At 46.1% G+C, this 20722-nt stretch overlaps 1 protein-coding gene across 5 annotated transcripts in view; it reads right to left on the minus strand.

The window, feature by feature from the left end:
* Nucleotides 1–15843, minus strand: part of CDC42BPB (CDC42 binding protein kinase beta) — a 102835-nt gene extending 86992 nt beyond the window's left edge. For all 5 annotated transcript variants that reach the window (XR_011146293.1, XM_068990917.1, XM_068990916.1 and 2 more), the window contains exon 1: nucleotides 15669–15843. Coding sequence is in view for 4 of the 5 variants with exons in the window: in XM_068990917.1 (XP_068847018.1) it covers nucleotides 15669–15843 (175 nt within the window). In the remaining variant the exon portion in view is untranslated. The remainder of the gene's footprint in view (nucleotides 1–15668) is intronic.
* Between the last annotated feature and the right edge of the window lie 4879 nt (nucleotides 15844–20722).

Consider the following 20722-nt stretch of genomic DNA (forward strand, 5'->3'; position numbering starts at 1 on the left):
AAATCTGATTAATATTCTCAGAAAGAGGACAGATTCTAGCCTCCTACCACGCCGCACCTCACCACAATCAGAGCAGCATCTTCTCCAAGAGGGAGACATTCTGACCCGAGTTCCATTCTCAGTCAAACACACACCACTAAAATGAGGGTAAGGGAAGACATTTTTAGAAATGCAGTAACTTGGAAAGATTACCACCCTTGATCCTACATGGGAGGAAATGTTATATACACTTATGTGTGTATGTATAACATATACATATCCCCGCCCCCCAACCATGAAAGGCTTCCCAGGTGGCGCTAGTGGTGAAGAATCCGCCTGCTAATGCAGGAGAACTGAGAGACTGTGGGTTCGATCCCTGGGTGGGGAAGGTCCCTTGGAGGAGGAAATGGCAACCCACTCCAGTATTCTTGCCTGGAGAATCCCACGGTCAGAGGAGCCTGGCATGCTACGGTCCATGGGGTCACAAAGAGTTGGACACGACTGAAGCAACTCAGCATTAGTCCACCAGGAAAAGACTCTAGCCAATCATCAAAATGAAAGAATCCAAGAAAGTGACATGAGCATAAGAAACAGAGACATCTGCGTATGACCCAGAAGCAGCAAAGGAAGTTAGGAAGCAAGTCCAGGGACTCTTCAACACCAGCACCTCGATGACTCTGCTGCTCAAGACACAGGACGGGTGCCTCTCTCTGGGTCCAGTCACACAGCTGGGTTTTACAGTGGATAACAATTACATACCTATAACTATTTTAAATTCTATTTATTAGTTTCCAAATCGTACAACCAACTTAGACAAAACAAAAAAGACTTCTCTAAGTCACAGCATACCATAAATGTTAGAAACTCTGACAACATAAAATTGATGAAAGTGAAGTGAAAGTGAAAGTCGCTCAGTCGTGTCCGACTCTTTGCCACCCCATGAACTCTATACAGTCCATGGGATTCTCCAGGCCAGAATACTGGAGTGGGTAGCCTTTCCCTTCTCCAGGGGATCTTCCCGACCCAGGGATCAAACCCAGGTCTCCCACACCGCAGGTGGATTCTTTACCAGCTGAGCCACAAGGGAAGCCGTATTTCAACATTAATTCCTTATTAAAAATTTTAATATAAACATTTTGATGTTAAAAAAAACCTTTCAAGTCAACATTCAATTTTAATGGAAATTCTAGATTATGCTCTAAAATCTAAAAAGAAGTTAAAAAAAATTATAACACAACCAGAGGGAAGGCAACTTTTCACTCTGTGACACACCCTTCTATACTGCTTGAATTCACTACAATCACGAGCATACGTTATTTTCTATGATTTTAGCACTACTTAAAATAAAAGTTGCACTGGCCCAATACAATTTCTGTGATACAGGTGCTGACATTTTAATACTTGGTATGAAGGACAATTCTAAATGACAAAGAACTGTGACTTGGACCACCTGTGACCACCCTCCACAAACTACAACAGAATTCAACATTAAGGGAAACGCGTTGGATTTAGAAAAATCATTCATTCTCTCTGGAGAATTTTAAAAGCCAAAACAATTTCTGGTAGTATCACTCTTCATTAATAGCCCCAAGCTGGATAGCTGAGATGTACACTGAATGAATGGATAAACTGTGGGGAAGGAATTCAGTGGAATACAGCAACCAGAAAAGAACCAGCTATTGTTACTTACACTCAGTAACATGGATGGATTTCAATTACTTTTACTTGCAATTACTTTGTTGTTAGGGTAAAAAATATGTAACATAAAAGTTGCCATTTTAATCATTTTTAAAAAATAAAAAAGAGACTCAAATGTCTAAAACTGAAAGAGGGACATTACTGTAGATCTTACAGAAATAAAAGGATTAAGAAATACTACCAACAACTGTATGCCAATAAACTAACCTGAACGAAATGAACAAATTCCTAAAAAGACAGAACCTATCAAACTGACTCAAGAAGAAACAGAAAATGTGACCAGATCTAAAAGTACAGAGACTGAATTAGTAATCCAAAGGCTAATCACAAAGAAAGCCCAGCTGGCTTCACAGCTGACTTTCATCAAACACAGAAAGCAGCCTACTTAATGGTGCAAGACTTGAGATGCTTTCTCCCTAAGACTAGGAGTAAGAGTGCTCATGCTTGCCACTCCTATTCCACACTGTCCTAGAGGTTTTAGTCAGGACAAATAGGCAACAAAAATTAGCAAAAGGCACCCAAACTGGACAGGAAGGACTAAAACAACCTCTACTCACAGGTGACATGAATTTGTATATAAAAATCCTAAGAAATCCACTTAAAAAAAACCATTAGAACTAATAAAAAAATTTAAACATTTTTGCAGTATACAAAATCGCTATTAAAAAAAAAATTGTACTTGTACTTGTAACAAACAATCCAAAAACGCAATTAAGAAAACAATTCCACTTATAATAGAATTTTTAAAAAGACATTAGGGAATAATTTAACAAAAGAAGTACAAATCTTACATTTTGCATTGCGAATGAAATTAATGCAACTAAGTGAACACTTAAAAAGCTAAAATGGCAAAATTTGTATCATATATATTTTACCACAATAAAAAAGTAAAAAAAAGTTAAACTCTGAAAACTACAAAATATATATATACACACACTTCAATTTGGAGATCTAAACAAGTGGAAAGCCGTATCATGTTCATGCACAGGAAAAGCTAACACTGTAAGACGGCAATACTCCCCAAAGTGATCTAGAGATTCAATGTGATCCCTAATGCCAGATGTCTTCCTTATAGAAACTGACACACTGATCCTAAAATGCACATGGAAAGTCAAGGAACCCAGAATAGCGAAACACTCTTCGAAAAGAACAAAGTTGGAGAACTCAAACTCCCTGATTTCAACACTCAGCAGAAAGCAACAGTAATCACGAGAGTGTGGTAGTGTACTGTACAAAGACAGGAATATACATCAACAGAACAGAACTAAGAGCCCAGAAATAAGACCACACATTTATGGTCAAGGGGGTCAAGACTATTCAATGGGGGAAAAAAAAAGTCTCTTCAACAAATGCTGCTGGGAGATCAGGACAGCTACATGAAAAAGAATGAATTATAACTTCCCATTTCACACCTTATTTCTAAAAAAAAAAAAATCGAAACAGATCAAACACTTAAATGTGAAAGCTAAACTATAAAAACTATGAAATTCTTAGAAGAAAACACAGGTATAAAATCCTTGTGACCTTGGATTTAGCAACGGATTCTTAGACATGACACCAGATGCAACAAAAGTTAAATTGGATTTCATCAAAATTAGTAACTTGGGACTCAGAGGAAACCTGTAAGAAAGTGAAATGACAACCTAAAGGAGAAAATATCTGCCAATCACATGTCTGATGTAGGATCTGTATCCAGTAGGTACATAACTCACAACAGAAAAACAGACAGACAACACAATTAAAAAATGAGCAAAGAAACAGAACAGACATTTCTCCAAAGAACATACACAAATGGCCAATAACAAAACAATAAACAAGATACTCAGCATCACTGGCCTTTCAGTTCAGTCCAGTCGCTCAGTCGTGTCCGACTCTAACACTTCACACACACACCAGGATGGCTAGAGTAAGAAAGACAAATAACGACACGCATCTGTGAGGATAAGGAGAAGCTGGAACCCCACCGCAGCCGGTGAGAATGTAAACTGGGACAGCTGTCATGGAAATCCACCTGGCAGTTCTTGAAAACGCTAAGCATAGTGTTACCAAAGGAGCTATCAACTCCACTTCCAGGCACACACACAAGGGGAAGGAAAACATGTCGCATAAAAACCGGCATGTTAACGTTCACGGCAGCGTTATTCAGAACAGCTCCAAGGCAGAAAGAGCCCACACGCCCATCAACTGAGGAACGCGCAAACAAAATGCGGCCGAGCCATACGACGGAACATTATTCAGCAATAAAAAGGAACGAAACACAGATATACCCTTGAAAACATTACACTAAGTGAAAAGAATGCCATCACAAAACACCAGGTATCGTATGACTCCATCTGTAGGAGATGGCCAGAATGTGCGAATATATAATAAAACAATGTGCGGCTGCCTGGGGGCGGGGAGGGAAAGAAGGAGTTAGGAGTCATAGCTAGAGGGTTTAGGATTTCTTTTTAAGGTGATGAAAATATTTGGAAATAAATAACAGAGATAGCTGCCCAATTCTGTGAAATACTAAAACTACTGAACTCTACAATTTAAGTAGGTAATTTGCATGTGGATTATATATCTCAATAAAACTTACAAATGAAAGAAATCATCTGGTAACTGTAAATGGCAGAGAAATCTTCCTTTTTCACTAAAATAATCAGTTAGCTGTGCAGTTCAATTCAAGCTTCATATTGTTGACAGACTTCTCGTTTCTGTTCAGTAACCTTCTTAACATATCATTTCACAAGGATTATCAAAACTTCATGAACACAAATCTTGTTTTAAAAAAAATTATATATTTGTAGAAGAAAATTTATCCAGGCTTATCACTTTGATTACATAAAACCACAATAATACCTGATGTTTTGAGAACATTTTTTATGTTCGAATACAGTCTAACATAAATGCTACCCTTGACAGCTTAATTGGTGAAACTGGCATAGAGCATTCTCAATAATTTCCCAATCTGCTGCCAATTAGACAATATATCCTATGTATCTGAAAGCAATACTTCATCAGCACTCTCCCAGATTCATCTGAAAGATGATTTGTTAGTATACTTAAAGATGTTTCAACAATCTGATTTCAAATACTTAGGGTTAAAAAAGAAACACATCTGAGCTGCAATATTTAAGAACTGCTGCAAACCCATTAATTATAAATCGACATCTTCCTCAACAAAGAATCAATACAAATGCTATTTCAAGTTTAAAATAGTAAGTTAAAAAATTAATTTAGCCCCCTAATTTAAAATTTTTAAACAAAGAGAGTAACCCAGTGTTTTCAAGTGAATTCTTTCATACGAACGGGGTACAGCACAAGAGAACACAGCCCTAAAATGCAGTTTGGGTGTCATGGTTAAGGGAGGTCTGTCTACCTTTGGATTTCATTTATTTATGGTTTTAGAAAATCACGACTGGCAAGAGCATTTCTTATTCTACTCTTTGTTTTAAATTAGTGATTTCTTCCTCCGTACCAAAAGCCTTGGAGTTAAACAGAACCAGTCTGTGTCACTTCAAGAAAGATCAAGTTCACACACAGGGTCCCTGAGGCACAAGGGGCCAATTCAGACACCACCCCTGCCTCGCCCCCAGCCCACCCAGGGTGCCGCCCCAGCGTCCCTCCAGCCACTTGCCAGCTCTCAAGATATCCAGGTCCCCAGTCTTCACATCGTTTTACCCATCCTCCTTTCTCTTTCTTCCAGTGCTGTGCAATTACCGGAAAAAAACGCTGCCCTCCCTTATCTGCATTTCTCCCTTCTACTTAGAGGGGAAGCTTTCTAATAAATGAGTACATGTAACAGAAACACGATCCGGCCAAAAAAACTAAAACGGTAACTATACACCCTGACTCCATTTAGAGATGAAAATCAGGGTACCTTTCAGTTACCTCTAGTGTATAGAACAGCCGTATCTCTGCACCATCTGGAAGCCCTACTAAAATGATAGCGTGGGTTACAATGGGACGTAGCCTCAAGGATAACATGGGCTCCAAAGAACAGGAATTCTGTTCACCACTGCAGTGCCTGGGCACTTAGGACAGAAGATGGCAGTAGACTAGAAAGTCAACACGATTTGGCACAGAGGAAATGGACAAGCAGCACTGAATTCAGCAAAGACAGAGAAGTGAAAGTCAGCCATGGGAGGCGGGGATAAGAAACAGGGATCACCAGCAGCAGCAGAGTCTTGCAGACTAAACAGAAATGAGCGTCACCAGGTGGCAGAGTCCACCTGCCAACTCAGGAGACACAGGAGACATGGGTTCGATTCCTGAATGGGGAAGATCCCCTGGGGAAGGAAATGGCTACCCACTCCAGTATTCTTACCTGGAGAATTCCATGGACAGAGGAGCATCACGGGTACAGTGGGTCAGACAGGGCTGAGTGACTAACACACATGCAAACAGTAAGCGACAGAGCGCAGAACGGGCTGTAAGTCTGCAGGAGAAGAGGTTACACTCCAGGCATCTCCCATCCCCAACCCACTGCCCCCCAACCCCAGCTTGCCCCACTTTCCCAGAATGCTGGCAGCTGGGCCTGTATCACCCTCGCCACCATCTAGGCTGGACACCAGAAGCCCTGTTCTGGGAAAACCGACAGGCCCAGAGAAGGAACTACTCTAGCAACTCTGCTAGGGCCCCTCAAATGGGGCCAGGTCCCCACCCCATTTCCTAATGGTGAGCCTCACATTTACGGTTTATGCACACAGAGAGTTTCCAATCAGTCCACTCATAACTGTGGAAGACAGCCAATAATCACCAGGCACTGGAAGAGCTTCTGACACCAAAGACGAAGGCCAAAGTAGGAAACCGGCTAAGAAGGACTCAGAAGAGACAGAGACAACACAGGAAACGAAAGGAAATGTCTGCATAACTCAAGTGTGTGCACATGCAGAGCACATCATGCGAAACGCTGGGCTGGGTGCATCACAAGCTGGAATCAAGACTGCCAGGACAAACACCAACGTCCTCGGATATGCAGATGACACCACTCTAATGGCAGAAAGGGAAGAAAAACTAAGGAGCCTCTTGATGAAGGTAAAAGAATGAAAAAGCTGACTTAAAACTCAACGTTAAAAAAATGAAGATCATGGCATCCGGTCCCATCACTTCAAGGCAAACAGATGGGGAAACAATGGAAACAGTAACAGACTTTATTTTCTTGGGCTCCAAAATCACTGTGGATGGTGACTGCAGCCACAAAATTAAAAGATGCCTGCTCCTTGGAAGAATAGCTATGACCAACCTAGATAGCATATTAAAAAGTAGAGACATCACTTTGTCGACAAAGGTCCATCTAGTTAAAGCTATGATTTTTCCAGTAGTTGTATATGAATGTGAGAGTTGGACTATAAAGAAAGCTGGGCACCAAAGAATTGATGCTTTTGAACTGTCATGCTGAAGAAGACTCTTCCAAGTCCCTTGGACAGCAAGATCAAACCAGTCAATCCCCAAGGAAATCAGTCCTGAATATTCATTGGAAGGACTGCTGCTGAAGCTGAAGCTCCAATACTTTGGCCACCCAATGCAAGAGCTGACTCATTGGAAAAAGACCCTGATGCTGGGAAAGACTGAGGACAAGAGGAGAAGGGGACGACAGAGGATGAGAAGGTTGGATGGCATCACTGATACAATGGACATGAGTCTGAGCAAACTCTGGGAGATACTGAAGGACAGGGAGGCCTGGCGTGCTGCAGTCCATGGGGCTGCAAAGAGTCAGACACGACCTAGTGACTTAACAACAAAGAGAAATGGTTTTTAAGATGATTGCCTTCATGAAACAAAAACAAGATGTTATAAAAAGGAATACTAGGGACAAAAACACTTAGAAATGAAAGTTATGATGACGGCAGAAATAAAAATGTAATGTAAGGACTAGAAGAGAAAGTCGAAGCTCTTGCCCAGAAAAAGGATAAAAGGTCAACAACTAGAAAACAGTAGGAGAAAGGAAATTAACAGAAGACTCAGAAGATCTGACATATGAATAACAGGTGATCAAAAAGGCTAGAATAAAGAAATCAGAGCTCATAGAGAAATAATACAGGAAAGCTTTGGAGAGCTGAAGGACCCAAGTGGCCCCCGCCTCCAGAAAGACCCCCAAGGAATACTAGGGATGAACAAATCTCACCAAGGCATGGGGATCACAATGGTCTCAGGCCTCCCCTTGTAACAACAGCCAGCAGACATCCGAGTCAGGCCTTCAAACTTCTGTGGGAAAATGACTTTTAACCTAGAATTCAATACCCAGGTAAACTGCCATTCAAATACAAAGGAAGAAAAGGCATCTTCAGACAGTTTAGTTCTCAAAAAAATTTCTCTCTGATGGACTCTTTCCAGGGAAGCCACCAGAGCATAAGACATGGGGTCCCGGAATTCCCATTCAACAGAGGAGAGGCACAGAAAGAATTCCCATAAGGAATGAAGAGAAATCCCAGGATGGCAGCTAAGCAGCAGGCCTAGAGAAGACACAGCCTCAAGTGGAACAGGAAAATGCAAGGTTCTGCAAGGGCTGAAACGTCAGAGATCACTTGAGGTGGCTGACTGCACTGGGGAGTTCTAGTTAAAACCTGCACTGAATTCATGACTAGACATTTGCATCCACACGAAGGGAGAGAAAAAATAATTCATCCCAATTAACACAAAAATAATTCCTTGTCTTAGTAGACTGGGAATTAACCGCATCCTATGTGGCTTAGCTGTTAAGATGTTTACCCAATGATAACACACACTGAATATCAATTTAAACAATAATTATTATATAGCCAGATTTGGAAAAACAAAGAGGGAGGAAGGGTGTGTGTGTCTTGGCAATGCAGGGGAGGAGACATCTAAAGTTCTATGGCCTTCTCTTCCACAGGAGAAGTTAACAGATGGCATATAAAGTGGAAAACCAGAAATAAGCAGCATAAGCGTGCTACAGAGACACATGAAATTGGAGGCAGGAATTGCTAAATAAGTACTCATCAGCGCCAAAGACCTGATGCTTCCAAACTGTGTTGCTAAAGAAGACTTTTGAGAGCCCCTTGGACAGCAAGATCAAACCAGTCAATCCTAAAGAAAATCAACCCTGAATACTCACTGGAAGGACTGACGCTGAAGCTTCAATACTTCGGCCACCTGATTCGAAGAGCCGACTCACTGGAAAAGACCCTGATGCTGGGAAAGATTGAGGGCAGGAGGAGAAGGGGACGACAGAGGATGAGATGGTTGGATGGCATCACCGACTCGATGGACATGAACTTGGGCAAAAACCAGGAGATAGTGAGGGACAGGGAAGCCTGGTGTGCGGCAGTCCATGGGGTTGCAAAGAGTCAGAAACGACTTAGCGACTCTACAGCCCCCACCATCAGCATCCAAGGTTCTTCCCCCATCCACTTAATAACACCTTCGCCCTCTGCCTGGAATGTAGGTAGGAGGGTCACCCTCAGACCAGACCGTGGACTGAGCAGGAAAGGGCAGGTCCCTGAAGACTTCTTGGAATGAGGCTGTCAAACCAGCCCTGGACTGCTCACAAGCCGCATGAAAGGCAAATCAACCTTGATTTTGTTTGAAGTGAAGTGAAACTTGCTCAGTCATGTCAGACTCTTTGCGACCCATGGACTATACAGTCCATGGAATTCTCCAGGCCAGAATACTGGAGTGGGTAGCCTTTCCCTTCCCCAAGGCATCTTCCCAACCCAGGGACTGAATCCAGGTCTCCCACATCGCAGGTGGATTCTTTACCAGCTGAACCACAAAGGAAGCCCAAAAGTACCAGAGTGGGTAGCCTATCCCTTCTCCATCTTCCAGACCCAGGAATCAAACCGGGGTCTCCTGCATTGCAGGCAGATTCTTTACCAACTGAGCTATCAGGGAAGCCCCGATTTTGTTTAGGTCACTGTTATCTGGTTCTCTGTCACTGGCAGCCTAAGACAGTTGATTATAAGGAGAAACAGAAGGGTTAAAACTGGTTGCTTCTGAGAATTGAGAACCCAGAGCAGGCTGGCTGGTAAAGGGACTTTTGTCTTTCATCCTAACTCTGTAGAACTACTTCACTTTTAAAACTGAGTAAATGCATTACTTTGATAAAAGTAAAATTACATTGAAAGAAAATCACTCCACAGGGTATGGTCAGATGTGCCGTTCATCTCAACCTCTCAAACTAGGATTAGCTGTATCTTTTTAAGTCTTTATTCTTTTCTCCTTTTCTGTCGCGCTGTGCGGTGGCGGGATCTTAGTTTCCCGACCAGGAATGGAACCCGGGCCCTGCTCTGGGAGTGCAGTGTCTTCATCACTGGATCAGGGAGTCTTTCAGGAAAATTTTATTTATTTACTTTGAAAGAGTAATGTTCGTTCATTCACTTTTTTGTATGTGGCCACTCCATTACTCTTGCCTGGAAAACTGCATGGACGGAGGAGCCTGGTGCACTGCAGTCCACGGGGTCGTGAAGAGTCAGACACGACTGAGCGACTTTACTTTCACTCTGCACTTTCATGCATTGGAGAAGGAAATGGCAACCCACCCCAGTGTTCTTGCCTGGAGAACCCCAGGGACGGGGGAGCTGGTGGGCTGCTGTCTATGGGGTCGCACAGAGTCGGACACAACTGAAGCAACTTAGCAGCAGCAGCAGCAGCAGCAGGTATCAGCTGCAACACGCAGGATCGTTGTCAAGTCTGCAGGACCTTCTGCTGCGGCTCCTGGGCTCTGAGTCAGGGCATGCAGGCTCAGCAGTTAAGGCCCACAGGGCAAGCCACCCCACAACACGTGGGATCGCGGTTCCCTGAGCAGGGATGGAACAAAGGCCTTGGCGTTGCAAAGTGGATTCTTAACCTCTGGACGACCAGGGAAGTCCCCTTTGGTTAATTCTAAATTGCCGTTGGACTGCAGATTCCAGATCTGATTTTTCTCAAGGCAACAGAATCCAAAGTCACGGCAGAAGTTTTGAAAAGGCGAGGGATGAAATGCAAGGCAGTGCTGAAGACTGATCAGGCAGAGATACTGAAATCTTCAAGGGAGAAACGCTTTCCTTTAGGTCTTGAGACCTTCAGCTAGGCCAGTGAGGATGGGAATGAAGGAGAAAAAAAGGTTAAAATAAAACTGAGGTATTACATAGCAGGTGCCGGCAAGGCAGCCCATGGCTGACCAGGAGCCCACAGAGGACAGAAACCCTGGATGGAGGGCGAGCTGCTCAGAAATGATCAGGGGAAAAGTCCAGAGCCTGGTTTACCCAACAGAGAGGGGAGATGTGGGTGGAGGAAAGACCATGCCATCTCTCAAATTCCCAACAGTTTTCAAACCCACAACTTGGAAGCGACAGGAAGCATCATCACGTCAGTAATGTCGACGGTCCCCTTAGAAGAGTAAATCTCATATGTCTTCAAAGATGCTCCAGTAAAAGTAATTAGCCTCCAACTAAAATAAATCAATTTATATTTAAAAAAGAAATTATATAATTCAAATTTTTCTTCAACTCTCTAATTCAAATTTTTCTTCAAATCTCTAATTCTTTCCTAAAGATAACAAAATATCCAAAGTCTCCTATTATATTACATACTGATCCTTTTCACAAAGTTTTAATCTGAAAACAATTCTGTTGTCAGTTACCTACCACTCAATAACACTGACCAAATATCTAATATTGAACACATTTAAAATCATACTATAATGTGTGACTTTCATCTCATACATAGTATCTGTTTTATTGTCTTAATAAAATTTCTCTGATAGATTTTAAACCTAAATAAAGCCTTCAAAATTTACCATACGAAGTTTATGTTGGCCAAACACTCATGATTTTATTAATTAAAAAAAAAAATTTTGGCCACACCCCCAAGGACCATGGGACCTCAGTTCCCCAACCAGGGGTCGAACTCCGCCCCCTGCAATGGAAGGTGGAGTCTTAACCACTGGACCTCCAGGGAAGTCCCCAAATATTTATGATTTTAAATCTAAGGGAAGTGTATTTTCCTCTCATGCATTTTCATTAGTAAGAGAGCTTCTCACACAAATTTCAGGTAACGCTAACATACTGTCATTTGGAACTTAAGAATCAAATTCAGGGCAGGGACTAAAAGATGTCATATTATGGGGTTTGGGGTGAGGGAATTACAGGGAATTTTGTCTTTTTAATTCTTTCAAAATCTTCTTTACTTGCATTTTATCACCTTTTTGATGGGGAAAAAAAAGAGTAAAAATATGTATTTGGTTTCTTCCAGCATGACCCTTTCATTTTATTACTCTCAAAAAAATACGTTTTGCCTCTTTACCAAGAAAAGAGTTCAATAGTTTTGTTGTACTTAATATAGTTTGGTATTAACAGTCCTGTTTGCTCGCATGTTTATCCGGCATCACAGACGTCAGCACAGACAGGACAAGACTTCCAAGGGCGTCAGGTGCTACAGGAGGAGGCAGGGCAGAGCCAAGCGGGGCTCCTGTCCACACTGCTGCTGTGTTTGGGGTTTCTACCTTGCGTGCATTTGCAATTGAAAAGCCATGCACCGCACCTCCTAAGCTCTTTCAGGCAGCGGTATCAAGTGAGAGCAACTCACTCCAACTCCAGTTTCATTTGCCGCAGGTCTAAACTTAACAGACACACTGCTGTCTACTTCAAAGCCCAACTGTCAATGGAGGAGGTTTCAAGAGAGAAAAGGTAAGGCTGGCTGGTTAATGTTTAATGGTTTCAGCTGTTCCGTCACAGTGCCATAGTCAATATCACTCTGCACTTCAAATAGCTATTTACAAATCCAAATTGTGTTAACCTAATTTTTATTACACAATCCCAGTATTCCTCTACTAAGTTACATCTTTTTATTCAAAAGATGTTTCTCCAAATCTGTTACTTAAAAGAAAAAAAAAAGTGTTCCCCTGTCATGCAAAAATTCTATCTCGAGAAGCCACTGAGATTAAAATGTATGTTGAGATATTTAGCACCATCAGTTAAGCCCTGAACACATTCAATTTGGTAGAGACTTCCCACCTACACTGGGCGCTGAGCATCCCCGTGCCAAAAGCTACAGGAATTCACACAGATGAGACAGAACTTTGACAAGGTAATGCTTCATTCGTAAGAAAAATCACCAATGAGGAAACTAAACAGAGGGCTACAGAGATGAATTCTACCCCTTCCAGAAGAAGTATGGTGGCACAGAGCAAGATGAGGGCCTGGACTGGGAATCGGGGAACCAGGCTGAGGTCTGCTTCCCGCCTGGCCTGCAAGCCACATGGGGGCCAGGGCAGAGGACCACTGTGGTCCATCCAACGCCAATGGGCTGCAACATCGGCTCTGTCCAAACATAATAGCCGTGGTTATTTCTTTTTAAGTCAGGGGAAAAAATTTTAACACATGTACAAGTATTTTTATATAATGAAGATGAAAGACAACTTCACCTCATTTAGTTGTCCGTATTTATTGCTGTTTACTTGTAGAAATTTCAAAGTGTTTCACATGCTCTGCTTCCAACGGTATCAAATTTGCATTTAAAAAATAGCTTAAAGAAATACACATGCAAAGCAGGGTACTTCCAACGTTTAATTAAGGTCCAGGATTTCATAGAGGAAACTAATCAAACTATAAACATAATCAAGGGAAAATTAAAGGCAAAACCTACAGTGAAGGCTAGGATGAGTCTAGGCCCATGCAACCACTGTGGAAAATTCTCTTTTAAAACTTAAAAACTTTATTACTTATACCTTCCAAATTTCCTCAAAAATCCCCAATAATTCTCAAATCTGGGCTGAATCGGGTATTTTCCTTCACTGAGCTTCCAGACTTCTCCATAACTGTCAGCAGATACCTACCAAGGTTGGTCCTCTGCATGCCAGGACTCGACACATTAGAGGTCGCAAACATCATGCAGAGTGTAAATCAACAGCTCGCAGGGTGACAGCCTATATGTATGTTTCTTGAGTGGAGCAGAAGTAATTCCACTAGGAAGTGAGAGTACCTAGTAATGCTCCACAAACAATTCCATTTGAAAGACCACTCTTTGCTTTCCAACACAGTAAGTGGGCGTCCCAAGCAACACTAAATAACAACCGCCCAGATCCTAACGAGTGATACACACTGTGGAGTCACAATGGTGCATATCTTAACATACATGACATTAAATGCTGCTTCTCAAATATATTACTATTCCACAAAAAATGCCACCTAAATTAGAGTCCATTCCTCTTCTCTGTGATTTAAAGCTCAATGCAGACTGAATTCTTAAGAGATAATGTCATTTATTTGTAATCATAATTTCCAAGGAGTCAAAATATTTCTATATTACAGCACACAGCTTCTATTTAGACTTGGGAAAAGTCAAAACCTCATAAAATAAGACCTCCTCACATGCTGAGAGCTTCCTCCAATGAAACCCACCAGTTCACAGTGGCTGGTACTGTCTGGTTTCAAGAGGGCTGCACAGCAACCACTGGTTCAGCCTTCGGGAAAAAGTCCCTCCTAGGCACTTCCCAGGCCAGAGGACTTTGGGACCACACCTCACCTGCTAACTCAAGCTTCCATCTGCTTCCTCCTTTCAGTCACATATTGACTCACATGCCAAGCACTGAGTTGAACCTGATTGTGAAACTGTCTGGATTCCAAGATCAAATGCTCAGCAAGGAAGAGCAAACAGGATCCTCAGAAGGCTGGGATGTAAGAGGCTTGACTTCACTTTCAAAGCAACTGTGAAGTCAAGTTCATTATTCAGCTGGCAATCACATCACTAATGAATTACGCCAGAAAATGAATAGTATCCTCATTTTATTGATACTGTATGTAACCCGGAAGGGTGGTCAGTACCAAAACGAAGCCCAAAACAAAGCGAAACAGGCTGTCTTGGGGCTGTGGGCCTCCTTTTCCTGCTGCTCTCAAAAGATTTCAAAATTTCACTAAAGAGGGAAGAAGAGAAAGCTCGCTAAAAAACCTAACAACTGAAGTTGTATTTGGTAAACAAAATCCCAAATTCCAATTACCATTTTGGCAGACCAGGGGTCCTAACTACAGAACACATTCATTTCTTTATGTAAAAAAGTCAGCTTTATCAGCCCCAAAGATTAGAAATTACTGGTTCAAACAGCACAGTCTGAGCCCAACGACGCAAACAACCCAAAGATAAGATTTTCATAGCTTTGACCTGAACCCTGAACAGAAGCATCTCATCTTCCTTCTAGGTAGTTTTAAACGAGGCTGAGGGTCTTGACAAGACGCCCAAGTTAGAAAGAGAGAAAGGTAAGACGTCGCTTTTCACGTGTAGTTGTTTCTGGGGTTCTAACTATTACACAGCTTAATCAAATTTCTGTCCTAGTAGAACATAATAATTTAGCTGACCCATGATTAAAAAGCAAGCAGAGATCTGATGAAGAAAGTTTTACAGTGACTTCCATAGACTAACAGTTCCAGCTGCCCTCCCCTCCCCAAGCATTATCAGGGTCTGGGAAAATTACAATGAAAAAAATCAACCGACTCTCCCATGGCATTTCAAAACAAGGGTTTCAACTTTAAAATTCCCTTGGAGGTGGCACAGTAAAACGGATGTTCAGGCCCTGGACACCAAGGGATGCGGACAAGCTGTCACCTAGGAGGGGCTCCCAGGAGACGCGCGGGGGTGGGGAGGCGGATGCAGAAGGCACGCGCCGCTGTCCATACGACCCCGCAGGGCGAGTGGGGTGGGGGGGCGAGGAACTCGACGCGGACTCGGGACCCCAAGCGGGGGCCAGGGGCGGATATCCCGGGTAGGGCTGCAGGAAACGATATCCAGGCTCGGGGAGGGTGGATCTAGGAAGCGGCCGGGGCGCGGGCCCGGCGGGACGGTGGGGGCGGGGGTGGGAACGGAGGATGTGGCTCCGAGGGGCAGGATGAGGGGGCGGGACGGCCCAGCGCGGACGTGCGAAGGCCGGGGAGGAGGGCAGGGCCGGGCCGAGAGCCGCGAAGGGGCGCGAGCAGCGGCCGGGCAGGCCTGGGAGCGGTGACGAGGCGGGACGCGCGGCCGCCCGAGGACCGGGAGGGCGCGCCGGGGCGGGGGTCGCAGGGCCGCCGGTCACTTACCCCACTCGAGGAACTCGGCCACGTACTTGTCGCGGCGCAGGGCCGAGTGGCTGCACTCGGTGTACAGGCAGACGAGCACGTCGAGCAGCGTCTCCACGCTCAGGGCGCTCTCGTTGCGCCAGGGCCCGTCCAGGAGCAGCTGCTCCAGCTTCTTGAGCCGCACCTTGGCCGACATGGTGCCGCGCGGCCCGCTCCCAACGCGCCGGGCCTCTTGCCGGCCCGCTCGGCCGGTCCGTCAGGGCGCGCCCGCGGGGTCCCGGCGGCCGCGAGCCCCAGCAGTCGCGGCGCCTCGCCGCCGCCCCGTCCGCGTCGTCGCGCCCCGGCCTAGGCCGACCTCCTGGGCTCGGGCCCGGCGGCGCAGCGTCTGGGGCGCCGGGCCCCGCGGGTCCATGGGCCGCTCCCCTCCCCTCGGCGCCGCCGCCCGCCCTGCCCGGCGCCGCTCGCCTCGCCCCCGCCGCGCGCCCCGCGGCCCCACCCGCGGCCGCGCCCTCCCCGCCGCCCGCCGCCGCAGCTCGCCGTCGGCCTGGAGCAGCGCGGAGGCCAGCACTGCTGCGCAAAGCCCGGCCGGCGCCCGAGCCCCGACCCCAGGCCCCGACCTGGCGGCCCAGCCCCGCGGCCCGCAGCCAACCAGGGCGCGGCCAGCGCGGGCGCAGCCAACCACGGCGGGGCCGGCCGCCGCCGCCGCGCTGACCTCAGCGCGCCGCCCCGCCCCGCGCTCCCGGCTCCCGACTCCCGGCGCGGCCGGACCTCGCCGCTTGCCGTAGCGGGGCCGGGATGCTGGGAAGGCCGGGCGGGCGGGGTCGGAGGGCAGCACCGCCCGGCGGGGACGGGCGGAGCGAGCGGCCAGCGCGCCGCCGAGATTGCGGGGCCGGCGCGCGCGAGCGCGTGGTGCGCGACCCGGAGCCTGTGTGCGGGGCCCGCGCTCCCGCCGCGCGCGCGCGCGACGCGGCTCCAGGACGGGCCCCCGAGGCGTGAGGCGACGCCCGCGGGCTCTGGCCTGCCCGGGGGCTTCGGGGTTGGTGCGCTGAGGCGAGCGTCAAGGCTGCCCCGCTGCCGCAGTGCTGGCGACTTCGACCGCACGACGGGATGTTTTAAAGCCGGGCCTCCTCTTAGCTGGGAGCGGCCTTTGGGAAAAGGCGGGCCCTACTCCGACTTGACGGGCGGGAGACTGAGGCCCGGGCTGGGTGGGGGCTGCGGGAGAGGGGCCACCCAGCGCCCCATGAATCCGTGATGCACCCCACCGTCCCCTCCCCGCAGATAGAAGCCTTAGGGTGGCAGTTTGGTAGGAAGCTGCCTGCCGTTCCCTCTGGGCTGGTACTCAGATTGCGGGTTTATGCGCATGTCTGGGGAAGGAGGGTAACGGTGAATATCTGCACCCAGAGGAACCCTTGGCGTCGGAAGAGGAGGGGCAGCCTAGAACTCGTGGCGCATTACTGAGGCCGCGGGGATGAGCACGCAAGGCCTGGGGAGCCGGGATGTACGGTTCAGTTCAGTCGCTCAGTCGTGTCCGACTCTGCAACCCCATGGACTGCAGCACGCCAGGCTTCCCTGTTCATCACTATCTCCTGGAGCTTGCTCAAACTCATGTCCATCGAGTCGGTGATGCCATCCAGCCATCTCATCCTCTGTCATCCCCTTCTCCTCCTGCCTTCAGTCTTTCCCAGCATAGGGTCTTTTCCAATGACCATGTAGGGCTAGGGAATCCCTAAAGTGGGAGGAGGGGCGAGCGGGAGGCTTCAGGAGGAGCGGGGCCAGCTAGGGAGAGCAGATGAGGTTGAAGACGCGCCCTGAAGAAGCCTGTGAGAAAACTAACCTACGGACATAAAATAGCGGCTACCTCTGTTGGGGAGGCATTGAGTGCCATGGGTAGCGGCGAGCCTTCTGGGCTTCTAGGAATGTTCTGTAATTTGACTTGGATGGTGGTTATGCAGGACTCCACATAAGGAACATTCTTAAACTGTACACTTGAGTAGTGCATGTCGCTATTATACCTTAATTTTTAAAAAGCAGGCATAAACAATCTTTGGTGTTAGAGGTCAGAGTAGTGGATACGTCAGGGGAAATATGTGGTGCAGGACTGGGAACATTCTGTATCTTGACCCATCTTGCTATATGGGTCTATACATATATAAAGTTTAATCAAGAAAAAGGGAAAAAATTTGTTTTTAACGTCACTTAGTTGTGTCTGACCCTTTGTGACCCCATGGACCGTAGCCTACCAGGCTCCTCTGTCTGTGGAATTCTCCAGGCAGGAATACTGGAGTGGGTTGCCATTTCATTCTCCAGGGGATCTTCCGGACCCAGGGATCAAATCCAGGTCTCCTGTGCTGCGGGCAGACTCTTTACCGACTGAGCCACCAGGGTACAAAACAAAACAATAAACCATGCTCTTAAATATTTGTACTCATGTGTGTTATGGACCTTCCCAAGGTGGCTCAGTGCAGGCGATGCGTATTCAATCCCTGGGCCAGGAAGATCTCCTGGAAGAGGGCATGGCAACCCACTCCAGTATTCTTGCCTGGAGAATCCGGTGGACAGAAAAGCCTGTCAGGCTACAGTCCATAAGGTCACAAAGAGTCGGACATGACTGAAGCAACTCATCACACAAACACATGTATTATACCTCAATTAAAAAGAAAAAGGCCAAGCCAACAAAAGGCTCGAAACCAAAGATGCCCTGCTGGTTTTAGGGTAAAGACCAAATTCTTCACTTTACCTTTGTTTGTTTGTTGGAGTATAGTTGATTTAAAATGCTGTGCTAGTGTCTGCTGTACACCTTACATTTTAAGTGATCAAACATCTGAATTTGTCTGGGACAGTCCCAATTTTTTGCCGTTGTCCCAGTGTACATCTAACAATGTCCTTCATTCCCGCCATGCCCCCATTTATACAGGATGCTCTCTCATCCCCAGACACAGCAGGGTGGCCTGGGCCTGCTCAGCCCTCTAGCCCCGTCCTTACTCTCTTCTCTTGGGTCTCTGACTTCAGTCTCACTGCCTGCCTTGCTGTTCCTCTGCCGTTTCTGCTCCCTCCTGTCTCAGGGCCTTTGCACTTGCCAAGCCCTTCAGCTTGGATTCCCCTCCCTGGCCATTTTCACTTTGCTCAGCCCAAATCTGTCTCAGAATCGTCCTTTCAGGGCAGCCTTGCCTAACTCCCCAGGCCCCGCTTCGTAGTTTTCCTTAGCACTTGGCAAAGTGGGTACCTGTGAGTCTTGCCCATTAGTCAGGATACTAGAAATCTTCCTGTGCCTCAGTTTCTTCAAAGATAAAAAAGAGAATGATAATGGGACCTACACCAGTATTTCAGTAAGTTTCTGGAAGAACTAAATTAATACCCCAAGAGCACCTTGAACTGCCTTTTGGCTCACATGCTCACACACTGATAGCTGGTGTCATGCACTGGAATTGTTATATCTAAAACCAGGGGCAGGGACTCTGTGGCCAGCTGATGGGTGGAGTGTCTTGGGTTCCCCAGAGCAGGGAATCCCAGTGTCCTCAGGCATCCATCCTTGAGGTTCCTCTGTGTCTCTTAATCACTTTGGGCTGCCATAACAAAGCACCATTGGCTGGATGCCTTATAAACAACAGAAGTTTATTTCTTACAGTTCTGGAGGCTGGAAGTCCAAGATCAGGATGCCAGTGTGGTCTGGTTCTGGGTGACTTCACTGTCCCTGGTTACAGAGGGCTGTATTTCTGTGCTCTCACATGATGGAAAGCGGTAGCTCTGGCCTCTTATAAACAGGCACTAATCCATTCATGAGGTCTCCAGCCTCATGACCTAATCATTTACCAAAGCCCCACCTCCTAAAAAACATCACACTGAGCCTAGCCTTATCCCCAGGCCCTGAAACATGCACAACATACAGTAATCAAGCCACAGCACAGTTTCACCTAATCAGAGTAACAACAGGCCAACACTCAGAGAACACTCTCACCTGACCTCTCTTCTTACACAGTTCTGAAACCGCAGGGAAACTTGTTTTTGTGAACCTGAGAAATGGGGCCTGATTCCAAAAGCAGTGATTTCCCCTGTGAAAGCTGGATAGTTGCAACCTCACTCCTGCCAGAAAAACACACAGGTTCATTTTTCTCTTCTTTACAATAACAACTTTTTCAAATATTTGAGTTTTCTGAAACAGCCTACGTGCCACTTCTTGACAGGAAGTCTTCCAATAGTACAGTTTCGCCTAATTAGGGTAACAACAGGTATGGCAGTCAACACTCACGGAACACTCTTCCCCAACTTCTTTTCTCATGGAATCGAACAGTGTGTCTTAAGAGCATCTTTACACAGCTCTGAAACTGCAAGGAAACCTGTTTTGAGATGAGGAAGCAGAGCTGAAAGTCTGGCAAGTAGAAGACTCGGGACAGAGTACCCAAGAGGAGTGAACTGCACTGAGAGAGACCCCTGGAGATCTGCAGGGGGTCCCCCAGGTTTCCAGCAGCATACTGACCAGCACTTGTGCAGAAGGAAACTATCCAAGGCTGGGGAAAGAACCATCAAAAGGACTATAGCAAGTAGCGCCTGGTACTCACATATACCGGAACTAGTGTTGTTTTTCACCAGCCAAACTAGAAAAGCTCGATAATTCGGTACTGGGCAGAATTCCCTAGAAGTTTGTGCTTTGGGTGTGGGAACTAGCCTGGGACTGAGGATTGCTCCAGATCTGCCTACTAACAAATCATAAAAACAAGACCCCAAAGTATCAAACTGTTTCCAGGTAATTTAACAGCATCCCAGAACCAAATTCCAGAAAATTTATAAGAACACAAAAATATCCAGCACCCAAAAAAGATCAAATCACAATGTCTGGCATCTACTCAAAGACTTCTAGGCAAACAGTCAGGGAAACTCAACCCATAATGAAGAGAATTAGCAAATAATCAAAACTAACCCAGAACTTCCACAGACGTTAGAATCAGCAGAGAACGACAGTAAAGCAGTTGTTATAGCTGCATTCCACATGTTCAAAACATTAGTAGAATCATAAAAGACAATTTTTAAAAAAACCTGACAGAATTTTCAGAGATTAAAACTACACTTTCTGAGATGAA

The sequence above is a fragment of the Capricornis sumatraensis genome, chromosome 19 (genome assembly GCF_032405125.1).
Source record: "Capricornis sumatraensis isolate serow.1 chromosome 19, serow.2, whole genome shotgun sequence".
Taxonomy (NCBI): Eukaryota; Metazoa; Chordata; class Mammalia; order Artiodactyla; family Bovidae; genus Capricornis; species Capricornis sumatraensis.